General features: G+C 41.6%; 1 protein-coding gene across 7 annotated transcripts in view; it reads right to left on the bottom strand.

Moving 5' to 3' along the window:
• Nucleotides 1-7615: 7615 nt before the first annotated feature.
• Rbbp8 (RB binding protein 8, endonuclease) overlaps nt 7616-22714 on the bottom strand; it is a 100014-nt gene continuing 84915 nt past the window's right edge. For all 7 annotated transcript variants that reach the window (XM_076554726.1, XM_076554725.1, XM_076554727.1 and 4 more), the window contains 5 exons: nt 22009-22149; nt 17934-18003; nt 12800-12896; nt 9431-9572; nt 7616-7907 (listed from right to left, as the gene is read on the bottom strand). In XM_076554726.1, the coding sequence (XP_076410841.1) occupies nt 7810-7907; nt 9431-9572; nt 12800-12896; nt 17934-18003; nt 22009-22149 (548 nt within the window). In that variant the 3' untranslated portion in view covers nt 7616-7809. The remainder of the gene's footprint in view (nt 7908-9430; nt 9573-12799; nt 12897-17933; nt 18004-22008; nt 22150-22714) is intronic.

Below are 22714 nucleotides of genomic sequence, written 5' to 3'. Positions count from 1 at the left end.
GTTTATTTTTTTATTTTTTTTCTGCCTCTCCGCTGCAGACATGGGAAACAAGGCTTCCAACCCTGTTAGTCCTTCCTCTCCGTTAGGCTGTCTTGTTGAAGCTTTAAAACCTCTCAGTTTAATGCCTTACATAAAGATTTCTAAGCTAACTCATCTATGTTCAAAAAAGTGGCCAAAGTATGCTTTAGAAAATAACAAAAAATGGCCACCTAGCGGTTCCTTGGATCCCGATATTTCACGGGAGCTATCCAATCACTGTCGGCGTTCAGGCAAATGGAAAGAGTTGCTTTCTTCTTTCTCAATGCTAAACCGTCTCTTCTCGTTTCCTTCTCTCCTGCTCATATGCTCCTAGCTATACGTAAACCAGAGGATTCTCTGACTCCGGAATCTCTGACTCTAGATCTTGCTAAGGAACCAATAATTAAAATTCATGTTTCATCCTCTCTCTAACAGAACTCTCTCAGATAGAAAGTAAGCTGGGTTCTTATACATCTAATTCTGCTTCCTTTATTAAACAGTTTCAATATATAACTCAATCTTTTTTTTTTTTTTTTTTTTTGGTTTTTCGAGACAGGGTTTCTCTGTGTAGCTTTGTGCCTTTCCTGGAACTCACTTGGTAGCCCAGGCTGGCCTCGAACTCACAGAGATCTTCCTGCCTCTGCCTCCTGAGTGCTGGGATTAAAGGCGTGTGCCACCACCGCCAGGCTATAACTCAATCTTATAGTCTCACCTTTCATGACTTCCTGAGGAGCTCAGGTGTGTATGAAACAGGCTAGGACTCATACAGACGAAATTCATCAAACTAACCTTTCACACCCCCCAGGAGCTGAAGCAGTTCCTGACCGAGAACCACATTGGGACTATAACACCCAGGGTGGCTGTCTAGCCAGAAATAGGCTTATGACCTGTCTCCTGACAAGTCTCCATAAGGCTGCCCTAAAACCAGTAAATGATTCAGGATAAGGACGAAAATCAGTCTCTTGTTCCCCAGACCTCCCCGACTAAAACTTAAGCATCTGGAGAGCAAGGCTCCTGACCCCACAGGCAAAAGAGTCATCTGTGGCATTTAAGGTGTGCCAGGGAAGAGATAAAAGCCCGAAAACAAAATTGCCAAGTGCTGGCACTCGCTGACTTCCAAAAGCTGCTGGGTCCCTGTTTTAAGTGAGAAAAAGGCCATGGGCTACCGAATGCCCTGCCAGGCCATCAACAGCCTTGTTAAAAGTGCTGCCTAGAAAGACAAAGAGTCAGCTGACTGTCCCCAGGCACCAAGATGCATGGGTATAAGACCTCCAACAGACCTAGGCTTGGCTACAGACATGGCAGGGAACCCAGAACGCAGCAGGGAAGCAATCCGTTTCTTTCCTTCTGGACACCAGAGCCATTGACTCAGTCCTAGGAGTTTTGGGATGCCACCTCCTTTATTGTAGGGTACAGAGGACAGCCTTACCTGCCTCATTAGACACCACTCAATTGTATTTTCAGAGGCATCCCTCTAACACACACATTCTTAGTGGTGCCAAATTGCCCTGTACCTTTAATGGGGAGGGATCTCCTAGCTAAGGTGGAGCATACCAACCGGTCTTTAAAAACTATTCTTACCAAGATGTCACAGGAACTTCATCTCGACTGGGTAAGATTATTGCCTCTAGCTCTCCTCAGGCTCAGGGCTCTTCCTAAAAAGCCTCTTTCAATCTCTCCGTTTGAACTAATGTATGGAAGGCCAGTTCTAACACCAGGTCTTTTTTCTAAGCCTCCAACTGTTCCAGATAGCCTGTTAACTCCTCTTTTATGTCACCTAAGGTCTATTCTGTGGAGCTATGTGGACTGTTCACTGCCTCAGCTGTGTGACAATCCTTGCCCATCTCCAATACACATTGGGGATCAGGTTCTTCTCTTTCCTCCAGGCCAGCGCCCTTTACCCCTTTCCCCTAAGTGGCAGGGACCCTTCAAGGTAATTCTTGTAACCCCCACAGCTGCTAAACTCGAGGGCTTTCCTCACTGGGTCCACCTGTCTCACCTAAAACCCTTTATCTCACCTCCATCCCAGAAAAATCTCTCTTCATATACAGTGAAACAAACAGGGCCTCTCACTCTCAAGCTCCAGAGGACATCAGGATCCACTGCCTTGTCACCAATTCCAGAGGAATAAGGTATCACCCCTCCCTTTCCCAACCAGGGCCACACAGAGCCGGAGGCAAAAAGGACCATCAAAAATACCCAGGCGGTAAGGAATAATGTAATACAACAATTTATCATTGTTCAATACTCAGCAACTGATCACCTCTGTTTCCTAAGTGCTAACCTAATAAGGGAAACAGGTGCCTTAAATAAACTACCTCTAATGAGGCTTGTCTCAGATAGAAATTAAGCAGAGTACTAAGGCCAGATCTACCTCAGGTAAATGTCACATGCCTCTATCTGGACAGGCCAAATCTACCTCAGACAAATGCTAACTCCAAAATAAAATGATTCTTTCTCTCTAAGCTCTTTCTATGTCGATAGTATCTTGTTAAACAGAAGGTCCCCAGCAGCAGAACGGGAGGTCCCCAACCACAGCACGGATAGACAGCTGCAGAACGAAGAGACGGCAGAACATCATTCCAGGACCTCCACCATCATCCCCGGACTTCACAAGATATCCCTCATCCCCCCAAGAGCCAATCAACGCCCACTATTCAGCTGGAAGCAGTCTTTGAGAGAAATGTCGCCCCCATACCCAGTCAACCACAATTTTTTTCTTTTTTTAAGAGTCGGGAATGAAGGGTTCACAACACGCCCCCACGGTCGCATATACCAGCCGGACACTTCCGCCTAGCCAGTTCCAGGTCAAGACAGCCATTTCTGGGTCAAGGCGTCTCGCGTAACCAGGATCCGTGACGTTACATGGCCACGTAAGCGCACAACATGACCATGTGATCTACGCACACGTGTGGAGTAGTGACGTGACCTGGCCACGCCCCCAGCTGGTTTTAAAGCAGAGCGCCATATTCCTGGTTCTCTCTTCTCTCTTCTCTCCCTCTTCTCCACGCACGTGTCTCTCCCACAGGCCTGCACACTCTCTATCCCTTTATCTCTAATAAACTCTTATAAGCGGAAAAAAAAATACGGACAGCTATGCCTCATTCACAGATTTCATGGTACAGGATAGACTGGTTTCAGATACAACTCAGGAGATTCAAAGTTTTAATAGTGATGAATGCAGTTTTGATACAGCATTGACTACAAATAGTTCTTAAGAGTCCTTAAATTTCTATGGATCTTTTCCAGCTGTCTTACAGATACCTGCATGTTCCTGGGAGAAGTTCTGCTACTGTATCAAGAAATCTGGTCTGATAAAAATTTAACAGTCTCCAGAGCCCATTTGACCTCACCCATTTCCAAGGATATTTTGCAGTTTTCCTCCTCCTGCCTGGGCCAAGGGGTCCTTCAGGTATGCCAGCCTCTGCACCTGCACTGAGGATGCCAACTGGGAAGGATGCACCCCCACCTCCAGAGAAACGGCAGATGTAATGGCTCCTGCACCCCTACAGAACACATCCTCCCTCAATTCACTGCTGGTACCACCTTTCCAGGCTCAGGCGGGCACCTGCCCAGCAACTTGGTTTTCCAAGACGTCCCAATGAAGGGCATGTTCGCCCTCATGTCTCACTCATCCACACTGCCTCTTCTGTACAACCAGGGCACTTCTCCATCCCATCCTTCCAACAGTTATCACTCTTCCCATGGCTAGCCCTGCTCATGAGCCAATGAGAACAATCTATTCTTTTCTCCTAGCAACTCACGGAACAGATGCCTGAGATCTCCACACCTGGGATCCCCACGATGACAGCCAACCATGCTTCTTCACTTGTACCCCTGCCACGTGTGTGGCCCCAGACTCCCAACTCCCCTCCCAGCTTCTCAAGTGTGAAGCAGTTCCGAGAATTCGGCACCCTCATCCCCCCTCCACTCGCTGTCAATAACTCACCTTTTTGTATTAATCAAAACAGAGGTATGTTAGTGTTCTGAAGCCACCCTGCATCCCGACGTAAAAGCCTCGTAAGGAAAACCTCCTCCCTTCTTCCTCCCTTTCCCGCCATGTGTGCGCCCTCATCCCCCCACCCCCCTCTTTCTATCCTATCTAAACTCATTTCCACGTGGATACAGTGTCTGGGGTCTGAGTGACTGTCCTTGTGCCACAATCCGCTACCGCATCTTCCGACATGTTTCCATCACCTGCAGGACACCTTGGCCCAGCCAGCCAGGGCCTCCTGTGTGGTATCATTACCGTGGTGTCCTCTGGTTTATGTAATATTATTTTTATAACTGAATGTTCTATATTATTAGGCATTCTTAAGAGACATCTTTGCAGTCTTTGAGTTGAATATCAAAGAATGCCCTGTGTGCTGACTATGGTTTAGACTGAGTTACTAGGAGACCTCTCAAGCAGCAACCTTCCCAGATGGACTTTGAAAAAGTTCCTTCACTGCTTAAGTGGTTTAAAGAAACGTTTTTGTTTCACACACTGCCCTCATAACATTATGTTCTACATACACTGAGGTACTCCTAATTAACTCATTTCAATAGCTGCTATAGAAAATCTTATGTTTCAAAAGGTTTAATCAGACCTGTTTATCAAAGGCAGGAGTCACTCAAATGTTAAGTGATGGTCTATAGTTCTGCATATTCCCAGCATCTGAGTTAGTTCTTCAACTTTATAAAACTTCTATGCAACTGAAATACACAGAACTATGTATAGTCAGTTGAGTGACATATTTATAAATACCACCTAACATTTATGTTAGACATAAATTATTTACAAATATATGAAGCCCAGTTCTATAAATTATCTTTAAAAAGAAAGTGTACAGGTGCTTGCATGTATGATGTCTGTGAACTGTGTGAGTGCTTGGTACCCACAGAGGCCAGGATTCAGATCCCCTGGAACTAGTTACAGATGGTTGTGGACTGTCATCTGGGTGCTGGGAACTGAGCCTAGGTCCTCTGGAAGAGCACTGCTAACTGCTGAGCCCTCCCTCCAGTCCTCCATACGTTACCTTACTATATGTATACGAGTGTATTGACTGTGCTTATGTGCACCACGTGCCCGCCTGGTGCCCAAGCAGGCCAGCGGAGGGTGTCAAATCCCCTGGAACTGGAGTTATGGATGCTAGAGTGCTGGAACCAAACCCGAGTCCTCTGCAAGAGCAGGAAGTGCTCTCAAACACTCAGCCATCTTTTAAAGTCAGAGTGTGCTGTGTCATAAACTTCCACCTGCATTAAAATGCCTTTTAGCTCAAGTGATTTTAAAAGTGTTTATTGCATTACTTCAGGCTAGGGCTGGCTAACAGACACATTAGCATAGTGGCATCAGCTCATCCAACCTTACACAGGGTGATAAAATTTACACAACTTAATTACTAATGGGTTAGACAACTGCCACACTATCATTACACAGGCAACTGCCCTTTAAAAAGCTGAATCTACTGGAGGCGGACACCACACTTCTGTGGCACCCTGTCTAAATCCAGGTCTCTCAGACTCCTAGCCGGCGGACATGAGCTCTGCTGCTGGAAGGAGGCAGCCGTGGGCTCTCACATATATGTGAGTTCTGGCCACTGAAAACCAATAGGGCTTTCTGTAAAACATTTTTGATTGATTTATCTGTGGTTCTTTGAGACAGAGTCTCCCTGTGTAGTCCTGGCTGTTCTGGAACTTGCTGTGTAGACCAGGCTGGTCTGCCTCTTCTTGCCTCTAACTCCTTGCTGGGATTAAAGGTATGGATAACCACACCCAGCTCTGTAAAACCTTTTAAAGGGGACAAAACCAATAGCATGTGCTTTTTTTCTTTTCACACAGGACATAAACAAGATTCTAGACACTGCATGGTTTTTACAGCCACAGAGATAAGTATAACACAGAGTTTGGAAGAGCAGAAGGTCAGAAAAGATATGGTCACCTCTGTGTGTGTGTGTGTGTGTGTGTGTGTGTGTGTGTGTGTGTGTGTGTGTGTGTGTGTGTGTGTGTATTGGGTTATAGAACTACAAGCAGCCTCTTACTGATGATCTCTAGATTTTTTTAAAGTAGGAGGGAAAAGCCAGTCATTTGTTTATTTAGTCTGCTGTCTGAGGGACCTATTTGTCATAATTTAACATTACTATTAAGTTCACAGGTTATTTAAGAATTAAAAGAGAAAATCCTATGTGACGAGCACTGGTCCTAGAATACAGGAACCAAAAAGATGGTTAGCTCTTGATACAGCAAACCACCGAAACGAAACACACACACACACACACACACACACACACACACACACACACACACACACACACACCCCAAAACCACCAAACACAGGATAAATAATTATTGAAGGAAAGGTGATGAACAGAAACTACCATAGTGATGTAAAAGTTGAAAGCCAAACAATGTATCAGTATATTCCTGCATAAGACCTGGAACTCTGATTACCACGAAGGAAGACTTGGCTAAGTTAGAGGATTTTCACAACTCTGAGAAGATTTTCTGTAGGATGTTGTGTAGATCTTACCAGCGTATTCTCTTCTGTCTTTTGTATGCTGGTTTACATAAATACGGGCAAGATACAGGTTAAAGGAACATGTAGCAAAGACGCAGGTAAACCAGCTGCTATTGAAACAGGAGGCACAGAATGTACCCGGGTCACTCAACACCATTAGACCCAGGGGATATACAGTTACTAAAAGACTCTAGGGCCAAACTACAAGTTACTTCGTAACAGCCGTCAGTCCAGCAAAATTAGACAACGCATTTGAACACACAGGCAGAGACACACCCAAAAAATTCAGCTTGAAAACTACTAGAAAAAAAATCTGGTGAAAAGAACTGACTATTATGATGAGGTTAGAGGATATGATAAACTTAGTCTATTGGTGTTTGTGATAATATTGAAAGGAATTTACTACAGAGTGGCATCTCACTTGATCTCAACAGAAAAAAAGATGTTGGACAGCTGAAGGACTACTGAAAAGCTAGCTCCCATTCCTTTCAAAAATAAACACTTGAATGTCAAAAACCAGTACGATCTACAGATGGTTAATGGACAAACTGAAAACCCACATAAAGTACCAGGAGAACGAACACTTGTACGTGTACACATCAGAAGAAACACACAGTAAGATCTGTAAGGAACAAATTATAGGCCACCGCGATCATACTTCAAAAGCTGTAGTTACCAAATAAAGTTATGGTGGTTTGAAAAAATGGCCACCAGTGGCTTATTAGGGTGTGGCACCATTGGGGCATGTGGCCTTGTTGGAGGAGTGTGTCACTAGGGACAGCCTTTGAGGTCTCAGATGCTCAAGCCAGGTCTAGTGTGGCATTCTCTTCCTGCTGCCTGCTGATCCGGATGTAGACCTCTCATCTTCTCCAGCACCATGTCTGCCTGCACACCACCATGCTTCCCACCTTGGTGATAATGGATTAAACCTCTGAACTGTAAGCCAGCTCCAATGAAATGTTTTCCTTTATAAGAGTTGCCACAGTCATGAGTCTCTTCACAGCAATAAAACCCTAACTAAGACAAAAGTAAATAATCCTTAAGTTAGAGTGCAAAATGAAACACCTTACTGCCTAAAGGAACAAAAGACAACAACATAAACACATGACATTTTAAATAGTTATTTGTATGGTAGGTAAATGCCACTTTAAACATTTTTAATAAAAAATTCATTTATAAATCAATTTATAGAAGATCAAAAAACCAAAGATAATGTTTATTACAACTTTAACTATAAATAACTAACATGAAAAAAAAAAAAAAAAAGGTCTTCTGCTCTGCTTTTGCTCCAACATCTAGGTCCTCTGTTCCTTGCCCTTTGGAGAAAACACTGCAGTGTAAGGCTGCCGTCTTTTGGGACGAGGGCAAAGATCAAGATCTTCCTTGATATAACCTGAAAAACAAATTATAAATTTAGGGCAGGATAATATCAACATGCATTTCTTTTAGCACAGATGAGCATGTGGCTGTCTCTACTTGGGAAGTGAAGGCCGGAGGACCAGCAGTTCAAAGCCAGCCTGGCCTTCATGAGACCCTATCTTAAAACATAAAAATTCCACCCAAACAAAAACAACAGCATTTTTTCCCCAGTACCTATCCATTACATATTTAACTTGTTTAATGCCTAAGTACTTCTGATTTCTAGCTTTGTGATGCTGGTGAACAATTTCATGCTTCGAATCCAAGTGTCCTCATTTATACCAAGAGAAAAGAGCAGCGAACACTGATAAAACGCTCTGTATCCACCACCTTAGACAGCTCTCCCGCTCATCCAAGCACTTCTACCACACTCTGTGCAGAGGAGGGTGAAAGCTGCGGGACACAAATCACTTGCTCAAGTGGACAAAACTGAAGAGTATGAGCCATGCCTGAGCTCTGTGTGACCCGGTAACAGGGTTCTCACGACTTCTCCACAGGTTTGTACATGGGGCCACACTGTTAAACTCAAACTCTACTATTATTATAAATTCCAGTGATCTCCCCACCCGCCCCAAGTCTTTTGTGGTGAGATGCCTCTATGTTCTCCATACCATTCAGATTCTCCCAAGGAATCTCTAATCATGTAATTTTCAATGGAGAACTGTGCTCTGGGCCAGGCTAGCAGAGCAAACACCCAGTGTAGGCAGCTCATCTGATTCTATGCAATGACCAGGAGAGATGATGTCAATGACTTTGTGTATTTCTTACAGTTAAATATATGAAATGCTCTGAAAGTGAGGAAGACCTCCTGGTGTGAATCACAACTAGACCATTAATGAGCTTGAAAATTATGTAAGAGGAGGAAGCTGAACGGAAACTCTAGTTGGTCATCGTATCATTTGATATTTACTCACTGTTATATCTTTCTCTGGGTAAAAGTTTTAGATATTTTAACTTAAAATATAGGCCTAAGACCAAAAGGCTACAAATAAATTAAGTGCCATAGACTATTTAGTCAAATTATAATCTGAACATTATTATACTTGCCAGTTACATTTCAGAAAATGCATCCTTTTTCATGAAAATTCAGTGTACCCATATTTTCTAGCACTGTGCTACTGGTGTCAGTGAGGAACAAAAACCACTACTTGAAACGTTAAAAACTAGCTGTGATGATGCATATTAAATGTAAATGCCAAATCTGAAGGAACTGCTGCACGTCAACACTAACCTCTGTAAGGTTATTTACTTAAAAATTGTCTGGACAGGTCGAAACTGCTCCCTGTAATCTGAATGACAAAAGCTAGTAATGCACACGTCACATTAAGGAGATTATAAGCAGTGTCTAATCCCAAGTAAATTAACACAACAGTTGAAAGTCTTTCCACTCAGGAGTTCACTTGCTGCTGCACAAGATAAAGAGTCATAGAGAAACGGCTAATATTCAGACTTAGGTCCATACAATGTTAAAAAAAATCGAAAATACTGAAACCCTACCCCTTTCCAGACATGTCTGAGTAGAAGGAAAACCAACTTCCCAGAAATTCTCTGGAGTGCTGGGGGGAATGTAGCGAAACCGGTGTCGGGAGCAGGAAGCCAACTTCTTTTCTCTTTCTTCAGCTGGCATGTCTGCATAGTACTAACAACAACAAGAGGGAAATGCTTTCACTTGGGAATAATAAACAGCGTTATGTTTACTGACCATAAACCAGAAGCTAAAAAGCTACTTATTTAAACAGTCTAAGGAAATAATACTGATGATATTGTACTAATTAATAACAACAATGATAATAAAATAGTGCTGATACTCTGAAATGCTTGATTCATAAATGAGAAAAGGAGCTTGTATCACAATGTGGATCAACACAGCCTTTCCTAATTAATAGAGGCTTGCACTAACAATCGCTGACTCTGGCACACTAACACTGAGCTATCCTGGGCCTGCTACTTGGTAAGCTGAGAAGACATTGAAAGGTATTGGCATGACTTAATTTCTATTCTAAAGGGTCATTAGGAAAAACTACAGAAGACCATCATCGTGTTTAGTAAGAGCTAAGAACAAAAACAAAGGGGGAACACGGAGGTGAGCAAGCCTGAGGGCTGTCTTTTTGCTCACGTTCTAAAAGGTGAACTGTATCAAGAAAGGTAGAGTACTTCAATGGTCCAGGGTAAGATGGCGTCTGAGTTGTACTGGGGGTTGGTAGTGGACATAGTGAATATAAAGGGGAATTTTCTGAAAGTAGAATCTGTGGGATTTGCTGATACGTGCAAAAAGCATAGTGAGTAACTAGAATCCTCTCTTCAAAAGAGAACTAGAGAAACAAAACAAAACCCAACCCCAGACATGTAAGGACCAGTCCTGAAGTACGGGAATCGAATGTACAAAACACATTTGTCTTTGCACATGTGACAATTGTGGGACAGACTTTGGGATAAACTTACAAACAGTAAGCTATAGATTACATTTAAGTATACGGAGTAGTGCCTTTATTTATTTATTTTTACCATTTAAAAACCTCTTTTACAGTAAACATCTAGCAGAACTACATAAACAAAATGCCCAATGACTGGACAGCAGGGAAGGAACTACTGACTACTGAGAAGGAAAGCAGACCAACAAGTCTGTGCTATGGAAACTGATCTAAGTGCTTTTACTTGTACTGATGTGCTGGTTAGTGTTTTATCAAGGACACAAGGTAAACTGGTAAGAGTTCACACGGGAAGAGGAATCTCAACTGTGGCAATGTCTCCATCAGACTGCCTGTGGGCAACTCTGTGGGGCATTTTCTTGATTGATGACTGATGTGGAGGACCCAGCTCACTGCATCCGACTTTGAAAAGACGGTGGGACTTTTCAAGTTATTTATGTTTTAATGTGAGATCTTGGGGTGAGTAATAATGGAAGGGTCGTGTCTTAATAGTAATGTGGTTGTGCGGCAGTTGACAAGGGGTCATTGTACTGTCCGGTTTGTGTGTCAGCTTGAAGCAAGCTAGAGTCATCAGAGAGGAAGGAGCCTCAGCTGAGGAAATGCCTCCATGAGATCCAGCTGTAAGGCATTTTCTCAGTTACTGATCAGTGGGGGAGGACCTCACACACTGTTGGTGGTGGCATCTCCGAGATGGTGGTCCTGGGTTCTTCTTTAAGAAAGCAGGTTAAGCAAGCCATGGGAAGCAAGTCAGTAAGCAGCACCCCTCCATCATCTCTGCTTCAGCTCCTGCCTCTGGGAAACTGCCTTGAGTTCCTGCCCTGTTGACTTCTTTCCATAATGGACTGTGACACAGAGTGTAAGCTGAACAAACCCTTTGCCCCCAGGCTGCTTTTCATCATGTTTTATCACAACCATAGGAACAACTACAATTGCTAACTGATTTTCAAAACAGGATCCCAGTTTACATTGGTGCTGATTAAGAGTGTATTTTTACCAAGTGCTTACTGTAATCAATTCGTGTTAAAGTGTTTTGGCTATCAAAATTTTGAGATCATAGTTAATAAGAAAATCTAAATGAGAAAGTTAGATGTTGAGGAAGGCACCTGACACTACAGTGGGACAAAAAATAAGAGCAGCACGTTTTAAGATAAAACAACAGCCTGTCCAGGACAGCTTATTAATCAGATAATTAGTACTCACTTCTTCAGCATAAGGCAGCCAAAAGGAAAAGAAAGTAAGTGTTCTAAGGAGGAAGGAAAACTTTATTTTTCACATTTTGTGATGAAAAGTATCTCAGAGAAAAATGGGGCCCATAGTGGTATTGATTCTTTAAAAAGTTATGGGTATACCTTATTTCCTGATAGTGAAAAGAATGTTAAAGTTTCTTACTGAAGATCAATTTTCCCAAATGGTACACGTACATCAACATTTGCAATAACTACAGAAAAGAAAAATGGCTGGGCAGTGGTGGTACACGCCTTTAATCCTAGCACTCAGGAGGCAGATCTCTGTGAGTTCAAGGCCAGCCTGGTCTACAAACTGAGTTCCAGGAAAGGCTCCAAAGCTACACAGAGAAACCCTGTCTTGAAAGCCCCTCCCCCCAAAAAAGAAAAGAAAAGAAAGAAAAATGGCACACAATGTCTTAAGACAGTCATTAGGAATTAGGGTTAGGGAACCTACAAGATGGCTCAGCAGGTTATTGTTGCCCACCAAGTCCAATGACCTGAGTTTAGTCCACATGGTGGGAGGAGAGAACCAACTCCCACAAGTGATCCTCTGACCCCACATCCTCACTGTGGCACTCATGTGCCGCACTGTGGGGACAGTTTGTTTGTGCTCTAGCAAATAAAGCTTGCCTGGAGATCAGAGTGCGGAGCCAGCCACTAGTTAACTACAAAAGCCAGGCAGTGGTGGCACACACCTTTAATCCTAGCACTTGGGATCACACACCTTTAATCCCAACACTAGGGAGGTGGAGACAGGAAGTGATATGGCTGGGCAGAGAAAGGAATATAAGGTGGGAGGAGACAGGAGCTCACGACTTTCAGCCTGGGAGTTGGAGAGGTAAGAGGTGGCTGTGGCTTGTTCCTTTGTCTCTCTTATCTTCCAGTATTTACCCTGACATCTGGCTCCGAGTTTTTATTAAGACCAATTAGGATTTGCACTACATCCCACTATACATTAAGTAAGTGAATGCATTTAAAGAGAATTAGGGTTAGGCTTCAGACTCAATCTAAGACAAGCTGGGGGCATTCACTTTCATTTTATTCCTATCTATTACTAATATATGCTGGTCTTAGCTGGTATGTTACTTATCCCTTCTATCATTACTGGATCAAACAAGATTTTGGAATATAACTATAATCTGTATTTTTAAATCACACACTTATGATCTATAAAATCATACTTCGAAAGAAGTGTTTACATTAGTACTTACAATTTCACATTCCTTACATGTGTGTCCAAGCAATTTTCTTCTCTCTTCTTTTTTCCGAACTACCTCAATATGAGGAAAATTCTGTATGGTACTTTCTCTGAAGGAAAAGGAATATAAAGTTAACCTATTTGCTACTAGAAAGATTTTTGGTTTAAAAATCTGAATTAAAACTGTAAGAACTCAGAAGAGAAATAATCCCCGAAAACACTCATTTGAGATGTTCTTCTGTGTACTATGAAAACAAAGGACTCTCTATAAAATCTATGAAAGGCCTTCTGTTGGTAAGTAGTCAGCACACAGAGAGTGCTTCACTGTGTCAGCACCCTTATCTGTCCTTCCTCGGCTGCTCTCTTTCATCCTCTTTCCCCTACGCTTCTGGCCCCTTCTCTGTCACCTGCCCCTCTGCTCTCCTTCTTTGAGTGGTCCACTCTTTCTCTTTCCCCTACCCCTTCCCTTAAGACTCTCCTCTTAATGGTTCCATTCTTAGTTTAATGATTTGCATATGTACATACAAATTTAAATCTAACTTTTTAGAAGACAACTACATGAAGAATTACAAAATTGCAAATATATGTTGTTTCTAATAGAAACACTCTCAGTGAACTTAAATACTCTGAAACACAGAAGATGGCTTTAAAATGATTATTCTTGGGGACATATCTACTCTGAGTATTTGAATCTGGTGTTCCTTTAGTTGAAAAGCATTTTTCTTCACAACAAATTGTAACTGCTCCATTTCCAGCTATACTGAGTAACAGGCCCCTTTGTGCTAACTTTACAAACTCAACTCTAGAGTAATGCATGAATTAAAAGAGGGACAGCATGAACGGGTGGATAAAACATACTGCTCTACGATATTTTTTCAAAGAATTTATGAAATCTAGGCTTATGAAGAACCCATTTTGCCAAGAAGACTGGCACCCACGGCAGACTCAAAGAAAGCATCACGTAAAAGGTTGGTAAGCTTGTGTCCTGACTGGATCTGATGTGCACTACTGTCGACTCGAAAGAATCTAGAGTCATTAGTTGACAGTCTCTATGCCCACCCGTGAAGGACTATCTAAATCAGGTTGCCTCTGGGCACGCCTTGAGTGTTGATTAGTTGGGGTGAAAGACCCACCTTAACTGTGGGGGATACCGTTCCATGGGCTGGAGGCCCAGACAGTGTAAAAAAGAGAGAGCTGAGCTCTCTCCTTCCTGACTGAGGTACAGTCTGACAAGTGCCTCATGCACCTGCTGCTGTGACCCCCACCGCGACAGAACAGATCTTAGTTCTCTACGTCTTTTGCCAGGTACTTGTCACAGCGGTGAGAGAGACAAGCATCGGGCACACCAGGTACTTGTCACAGCGGTGGGACAAGCAGCAGGCACACCTGGGTTTTCTAGAACTCTCATTAGGAGAAGCACAAGTCACAGAGACCTTCACCATCCTTCTAACTTTATCCACTTCCTGTTTCCTTAGCTACCCAGTAGCTTCAGAAATAAAACTATTCATATTTTAAAATTAGTGAATCTCTATTAAGAAACATTTAAAATACAAGCTATTATTCTGTAATATCTTATTAATCTAGGACTGTCTCAAAGATGCAGAACAAAGCTATTTATTTATTCATTATATCATTAGGTGTATTAGCATCCTGGTGATTAAAACAAGTGTTCACTGCTAGAGGACAAGCCACAGTAAGACACATAATGGCTAAAAAAAGAAGACAATCATTATTTACAATTGTGGTATTGTATTCCCCCAAATATTGTGCATGCTAATAAACTTATTTGGGGTTAGAGACAGAGCAGCCACAATATTAAACATAAAGGATAGACAGTGGTAGCACACGCCTTTAATCCTAGCATTCCAGAGGCAGAAATCCATGTGTTCAAGGATACAGCCAAGCATGGTGACTCATCACGCCTTTAATCCCAGAAAGCCAGCCTTTAATCCCAGAGAGTGATGGTAGAAAGCAGAAAGGTATATAAGGCGTGAGGACCAGAAACTAGAAGCATTTGGCTGGCTAAGCATTTGGCCGGTTAAGCTTCAGGCTTTTGAGCAGCAATTCAGCTGAGACCCATTCAAAATGAGGATTCAGAGGCCTCCAGTGTGAGGAAACAAGACCAGCTGAGGATCCAGCCTGGTGAAGTAGCTGTGGCTTGTTCTATATCTCTGATCTTCCAGCATTTCACCCCAATACTTGGCTCCGGGTTTGATTTTATTAATAAGAACTTTTAAGATTCGTGCTACATACAATTCAACTAATTTCCAGGATATACAATTAAATGAAAAGTACTAAAGCAGAAAAAGGCTATATAACATTATCACTTGCACGCATGCACGCACACGCGTCTCAGGCCACTGGAGGGGTTGGCTCTCCCGGAGCTGTGGTTCCAGGCGATTGCTGGGAACCACACTCAGCTCCCGGGAAGAGTGGCGAGTGCTCTCAACTGCTGAGACGTCTCGCTAGCCCTAGCTAAGAACACCTTCTACCAAGGAAGCTGTCACGTCAGGGAGCTGCTGGCACTGCTGTACCAGGTGGAGGTGGGACAAGGTCCGCAGGGACCCTCACCGGCAGCTCCTCCTGCTGTGCTGCCGGGTCGGAAACTATTAAACGGACACTTTCAGGGGTAAATAATGTGGAGGTTTTAAGTGAATGACGCTCTCTGCATGTAGTAGGATGGAATCCCGCATCATCACGTTCCACCTTGCCCCAGATGTGAATGACGTTTATCCAGGTTACCTCATCTGTATGTGCCACTCGCTTGCAGTCATTTCGCTATCGGACCGGCCCCTAGCACTCCTGGAATGCTCGTGTTCAAGTCACCCTCTTTATTTAGTAATGCTTCTCAAGCACAAAAACAGTGATGCTGACAATGTGGATATGTGAGAAAAATGCTGTAAAATACTTCTCGAGGTAAAGGATAAAATGTTGTACGTAAGGAGTCAGCACTATTTGTGGTTTCAGGTAGCACTAGGGGCCTTCAATGCATTACATGGTAAGAGGGGACTGCTACCATAGAGAAGTCAAATGCAATGGATGTAAACACATGAGACGTTTAAATTCACAAGCCTATGGTAACACTTAATAATAAATGCCTACTTACATTTGGGATTCAAGGGTACCGTTTCTTTGGAAAAGTGGCAAATAAAGGAAAAGAATTAAACATTTAATGACAAAATGTCAACTTAGGGCTTTTAGAGCACAGGAATCAATAAAAATTCATTTTGGACCGGGTGTGGTGGTTGGGCCTTTAATCTTAACACTCAGAAGACAGAGGCAGACAGATCTCTGTGAGTTTCAGACTAGCTTGATCTACCTAAGTGAGTTTGAGGCCAGTCAGAATTACACAATTACACAGTGAGATCTTGCCCTTAGAGAATAACTAATTAAAAATTTGCCCTTTGATTACTGAAGTTTTCTCACAGAAATGAAAGCTGGAGAGTAACTGGACTCTGGGTTGAGGAGATGAAGGCACCTGCTACCAAACCTGACCTGAGTTTGATCTCTGGAACCTGAACAGCAGGGAGGGAACCTACTCCTCCTCCAAGACGTCCTCTCATTCCCATATAGCAACTGTGGCATGCTCATGCCCTCCCCTAATAATATAAAAATAAATGTAATTAAAAAAGAATAACTTAGGAAGTGACTCATTTTGAGAACTTCATAAAGAAAAAAAGCATAGTTTTTTAGAATAAGGATAGGTCCTTATTTAGTTAATTATTTATTTTACTTATTTATTTATTCATTCTTATTTTATGTTGTTTGGTGCTTTGCCTGCATGTATGCCTGTGTGAAGGTGTAGGATCCCCTGGAGCTGGAGTTACAGACAGTTGTGAGCTGCCATGTAGGTGCTGGGAATTAAACCAGAGTCCTCTTGAAGAGTAATCAGTGCTCTTAACTGCTGAGCCATCTCTCCAGCCCCACTAAATTTACTTAAAAACAAAACAAAACAAAAACCATATAGAACATAACTGAAATTAACAGAATTTATAATCTTTGTGGAAAAGGCAGAAAGTAGTCTTGAAATTCAAAATTAAGTGGAAATTTATTGTTTCAAAGGTTGAGAACATAGTTCAAATTTCCAAAGTTCAAAATAAAATAGACTAAAAATATAGTATTTGTTACAATAAAGCAAAGAAACCATTACTGCTGTTGAAAAATGAGTGGTACTGGTAAAAATTTCTTTCTCTGTAAAATGTGTATTCTTATTTGAGTCTATTTGTTTACAAGTATAAAGTAAATGGCACTGTGTGTGTAGGTGTGGGTGTATGCATGTGTATTTGAGTATGCTTGCCCATGAGGGCACATGCAGAGGCCAAAGGGGGACATCAGGATGCCTTCAACCGCTCCCCCCACTTATTATTATTTGAGAATTACATACAATGTATTTTGATCACATCCAAGTAGCCCTGTTCCCTACTCACCCAATAGTGTTTTCTCATTTTTTGAGACAGGGTCTCTACAGGTTTCTAACTGAACTGTATCTGTATCCTGTATCCCTAGGACCCACCTGTCTCCCTCCACTGGCCAGTGCTGGGGTAAATAATGTGCACTCTGTGACTGACTTTCATGAACTTAGGTCCTTCTGTCTGTTAGGCAAGGATTCTACCCACTGGGGCTATATTCCCAGGCTCCCTGCCCCATAGATGATTTTTTTTTTTTTTTTTTTTTTTTTGGTTTTTTCGAGACAGGTTCTCTGTGTAGCTTTGCGCCTTTCCTGGAGCTCACTTGGTAGTCCAGGCTGGCCTCGAACTCACAGAGATCCGCCTGCCTCTGCCTCCCAAGTGCTGGGATTAAAGGCGTGCGCCACCACACCACGCCCGGCTCTTATTTTTTTTTTTTTTTTTTTTTTTGGTAATGATTTTTATTTTATTTTATTTTTTTGACTTTACAAAGCCTCACTGTGTAGCCCAGGCTGGTCTCAAATGTGCAACTGTTCTGCCTCAGTCTCCCAGTGCTGGTATTAGAGATGTAGCCACCTATTCTAAATGATTCTTTTATCATCTTCTTTTTAAACTAGGTAGCATCTTCAGTCTCCTTATAAATTATTTTATTTTTCATCAAAGCAATAATTAAATACCTTACAGACTGGCAAGACAGCTCTGCTGTCCCTCCAATACATGGTGATACTGAGACCCGCTCACCTCTCTTTGTCTTGAGAATACGGCTCCACAAACGCTCTCTGCTTGACTTTATCTTGTTGATCACCATGTACTGTAAATAAGACAAGAGTTCACAAGCTGTAGAACTTGGTAAGAAATAATCAGTTTGCTTAGAAAAAAAACTATAGGATGTACCAAACTTCCCTTCATCTGGATTTTCACATTTGCATTCTGGTGAGCAATTCATTACACTTTTATTTTTCATCTACATTAAAGGTGGTGATTATCTTACCTCAGAGTCACCAAACTAAAAACTACATTTCAGGAAGTATTTAATTGATTAATTTATTTATTTTGAGACAGTGGCCTTAAACTCAAGAGATCCACCTACCTCTGCCTCCACACCTGGCACATGAAGTACTAAGATTAACAGAAGGATCTAGATGTCTGTTATTACTTGGCAGGAGATATCAATAAACATTTTTTAGTATATCTCACTTATTTGCCCTATTAATTTGTGTAATGCATCTTTAAGATAGGTTATGATTAGAAAAAGAGATTAAAGAATTTTATCAGAAAATTGATGACAAAATTGAAAAATTTGTATCACTTCAAACTTTGCAATTATTCCTTTGTTTCTCATGTACAGGGATGTACTCGTGTTTTTCTTCCACCCACTCCCCTAACACCAACTTGATTTCTTTCACCAAAGAGCTTGTTTTACCTTGGAGGTTTATCTACGTTGTTTTGATGTATTTACTTGTTGATGGAGATGTAGGCTGTTTTCAGTTTTAAGTGACTACAGATAGCACTATTAGAAATATTTTTTCAGTGCTAAATCCTAAACCTATGAACAAAAATAAGCACAACTTCTTTGCATCTTCATTTTTCTCAGGACATATTTACACACTTGAGTCCAATGCCATGACAGGTGTGTATTTAATTCTGTACAAAACTGGTGACGCGTCTATGAAATTGCTTTTCCCTCTTTTTCTTTGTTAACTCCTGTCACCAATGTGAGACTCCCACTGCTCCTCACCCTTTCTATTTGGTTGTCAGTGTTTTTAATCACCCCAGGGAATGTGAATTTAACACCTGATGCCCAATAACGTTGGATACTTTTTTCATGTGCTTATTGGTTATTCAGTTATCTTCTCCCCCCCCCCCCCCCCCCCCCCCCGCCTCTCTCTGGTTTTTCAAGACAGAGGTTCTCTGCATAGCAGCTCTAGCTGTTCTGGAACTGTAGACCAGGCTGGCCTTGAACTCACAGAGATCCGCCTGGCTCTGCCTCCCGAGTGCAGGGATTAAAGGCATGTGCCACCCCCCCCCCCCCCCAATATCTTTTCATTGAAGAACTTCTAGTCAAAAACATAATACAATCCAACTTGTATTTAAAATAAGGTCATTCTGGTATTCTGTAGGAAATATGGGAGGCATGCACAGCATAGGTGAAATAGCGATGCTTTGGATCAGGGACAGAGAGAACTAGAGTAATCTAAAGTATGCTCTGGACAGTACCTCCAAGGCATCAGACGAGACATGAAAGTGAGGTGAAAAATGAAGTCAAACTCGACCCCCACTTGCCATTCCAACCCTTGGTTCTTGGGCTAAATCTCATTCTGGAAGTGGCTCTGTGTCTCCTCCTGGGTAAGGAAGACTCTTTACAGACAGCATCCACATGGTGGGTAAGCCACTACCACCACAGCAAGTAATTCCTAGCTATTTTCATGAAGGTTTTATACTTCTGTGATTTATTCTGACATTGTTAGGAATTTGACTCTCATGGAGTTTTGTTGTTATGACTTGTGTCTGTCACAAAATAATGATAATGTCTACAAATAATAGATGGTATTTAATTTTGATTGATAATAAAAAAAGTGAACTATGTAGAAACTGATTCTCACATTTCTGCTTTTAGCCACTGGGTAGATGGGTACTGGACAGATAATGAAACCTGGAGTGTCAGGAGAACATAAAATTGGTGTAGAAAAACAAAAATTTACCAGGCAGTTGGTAGTTCATGACTTTAATCTAGCACTAGAGAGGCAGAGGCAGGTGGGTCTCTGAGTTTGAAGCTAGACTGGTCTAGGACAGCCATATTGAATTCCAGGACAGCCAAGGCTACACAAAGAAACTCTGTCTGGAGAGTCAAAAAGACAAAACAAAAGGAAAGAAAACCCAACATTTGTAAGTTGACTGTATCTGGGTCTAAACACTTACAAAGATGCCACAGAGGACTCTAGGGAGAGGAGTACAATGAGCATACAAAACATTTTCCCTTGGTTTCCAGGACAGCAAAACCTGTTTCTTTCCTACCTCCTTTCCAGAGCACCGCATCAGTCTCCTTTGCTGCTTTTGCTAATCTGTGCTTTTTCTCTCTTTCCCTCTCTTCCTTCTGTATTTCTATTGTGTTTCCTCATTTAATGTGCATGTGTGTGCAAAAAGGTCTGTGGTGTCACAAGGACCATGAGGACTTGGTTCTCTCCCTCTACCACATAGATCCCAAGGACTGAACTCAGAGTCAGGTTTGGCAATGGATGACTTTACCCACTGAGCCATCCAACTGGGCCACCTCTGCTCTCTTTAAGACCCTTGGGCTGGAGAGCTAACTCACCATTAAAGGTTAGACTCACAACCCAAACCATACGCTGCTCTATCCCAGAGGTGAGAGACCTGCAATGCTTTCCTGCTCTGCTTATTTTCAACACCTTGGTGATCTTATTCAGTGTCCTGGCTTTATGGAATGCCTACTTCCTGTTAACTTCCTGTCCTCAAATTATCTTCTTGCTTAAAGTCTACATACACTAACTTCTTACTAACAGACCCACTCAAATATCTAGCAAATAAAATCTATCAGAATGAGCTTTTGATATTGTTCCCCAAACTTACTTTTTCCCATGAAGGAAAATCAGTTAGAACTTTGGTGAAAACTAAAAGTTAAAATTTATGCCTATGACTGTTGGTAGGAAATACCTGGAACTTGGCTTAGACATTAATAGTTTAAGCTGATGAAACACAAAGGTATCTAACAATTATTCACAAGTGCAGGACTAGGATTCATTAGAAGTCAACCTAGAAATACAGATTTGGACTACTTTTCAGTAACGATTATAAAAGCTGTGAGCAAAAAATGCTTTGTGAAGGGGGAAAAGTCCTAAGAGGATTCTGGGAAATGGAGGTTCTAGAAACTAAATAGTTCAAGAAGTTAATGAGGAGAAATTTTGAGATGGCCAGTGTTTAAATGTGATGCATAGCAAGAATTTTACCTTGAAATTGCAATTATCTTCATATATATATATATGTTTGGTTGTGAGCCTAGCCTTTACCGGCTGAGCCATCTCTCCAGCCCGCAATTATCTTCTTGGAGCTCCAGGCAGATGGAGTACCCTGCACTATCATACTGCCTGTAGAACACTAGGTCTATTAAGGATGTCCTCTGAGAAGACAAAGTGCTCACAGCAGAATATGGGTCTAAATTTTCTGCAAATTATTGATGAAATTAACAATTATAAAATTAAACTTTCTCACATTTTTAATATAAACTTCTTTTTACATATATATAAAGTTTATATATACATGTATGTATGTATGTATGTATGTATGTAAAGAAATTTATACTACTGAACCAAAGTTAATTTCTTAGTTCTAATAAATAGTTCAGTTGTGTAAAAAGTTTGTATAAAGAGGTGCTCAATGGAGGTACAGCTGAACACTCTCAACTTCTTTTCGGACTATTTCCTTAGTTTGAAATTATTTCAAGTAAAAAGTAACTGGGAGAGATGGCCCGAGTTGTTAAGAGCACTGGCTGCTCTTCCAGAGGACCTAGGTTTGATTCCCAGCACCAGCATGGTGGTTCACAACCTTCTGTAATTCCAGTTCCAGGGGACCCAACACTATCATCTGGCATCTGTGAGCACAAGGTACATGTGTGGTGGACAGACACAGACACATAGGCAAAACAGCCACACACATAAAATTTTTAAAAATATCTGATAAGAAACTTATATAAGAAACATGAAACTTTTGTTACTATTTCTAATCAATTCTCTAATTAGCTTGATGACTTGGTGAACTCAGTATAACAGAAAAGATACAATGACAGAGAAAACAGACTTACCGTTTGGTTTCTTTGCGGCAGCAGACAATTCTTCCTCATCTGGTACTTGGGGGAAGCTATCTGCCAAACAGGATTCATATTCTTCATGTGTTGTCTGATCAAACATTTCTTCTAAGCTATCATCCATTTTTATGTCTCCATCTATAAAAGAGGCATTGGCTCAGCAGCAAAGCAGGCTTTGGCCTTCCGTGAAGCCCAGTGTGAACGCACACCTTAATATCAACAACCGTAAAGTACTGTAATCAATGAGGTCTTTGAGAGCACTTATTTTAGAAAAGGTTTTTACATCTGGATTGTAGGCTTCACCTGCAAGAGTGTTCCTTTAAACAAATGGGTATAGTGAGGTGCTTATGGAAATACGTGTAAAAGTGACTCTAAGACTTTAGTTTCATGACACTTGTCAAGAGACATGTTAAGTGGGTAACAAACCTTAATACACGTAACGGAGTGTTTAACGATACTTTAAAAACACAAGTATAATGTAGACTTCAGATCCAGTTGTAAAAAAGAGTGTTTTACTGACTTTGGAGTGAGTTAGAGGCATCTATGGACATGCTAAAAAGATGATTCAAAGAATTTAGTTGTAAACTGTAATATTAAAAGAGCAGAACTCAGTGACTAAAAGTAGGTAACATACTATAATATATGTAATTAAGTATTGAGAGATCTTTAAGTCGAGTTCTTTCCATGTGGCTTAATCCTCACA

The sequence above is a fragment of the Peromyscus maniculatus genome, chromosome 19, assembly GCF_049852395.1.
Source record: "Peromyscus maniculatus bairdii isolate BWxNUB_F1_BW_parent chromosome 19, HU_Pman_BW_mat_3.1, whole genome shotgun sequence".
NCBI classification, from domain to species: Eukaryota; Metazoa; Chordata; class Mammalia; order Rodentia; family Cricetidae; genus Peromyscus; species Peromyscus maniculatus.
Note: the sequence above shows the minus strand (reverse complement) of the source record. Positions and strands in the feature narration are given on the sequence as shown.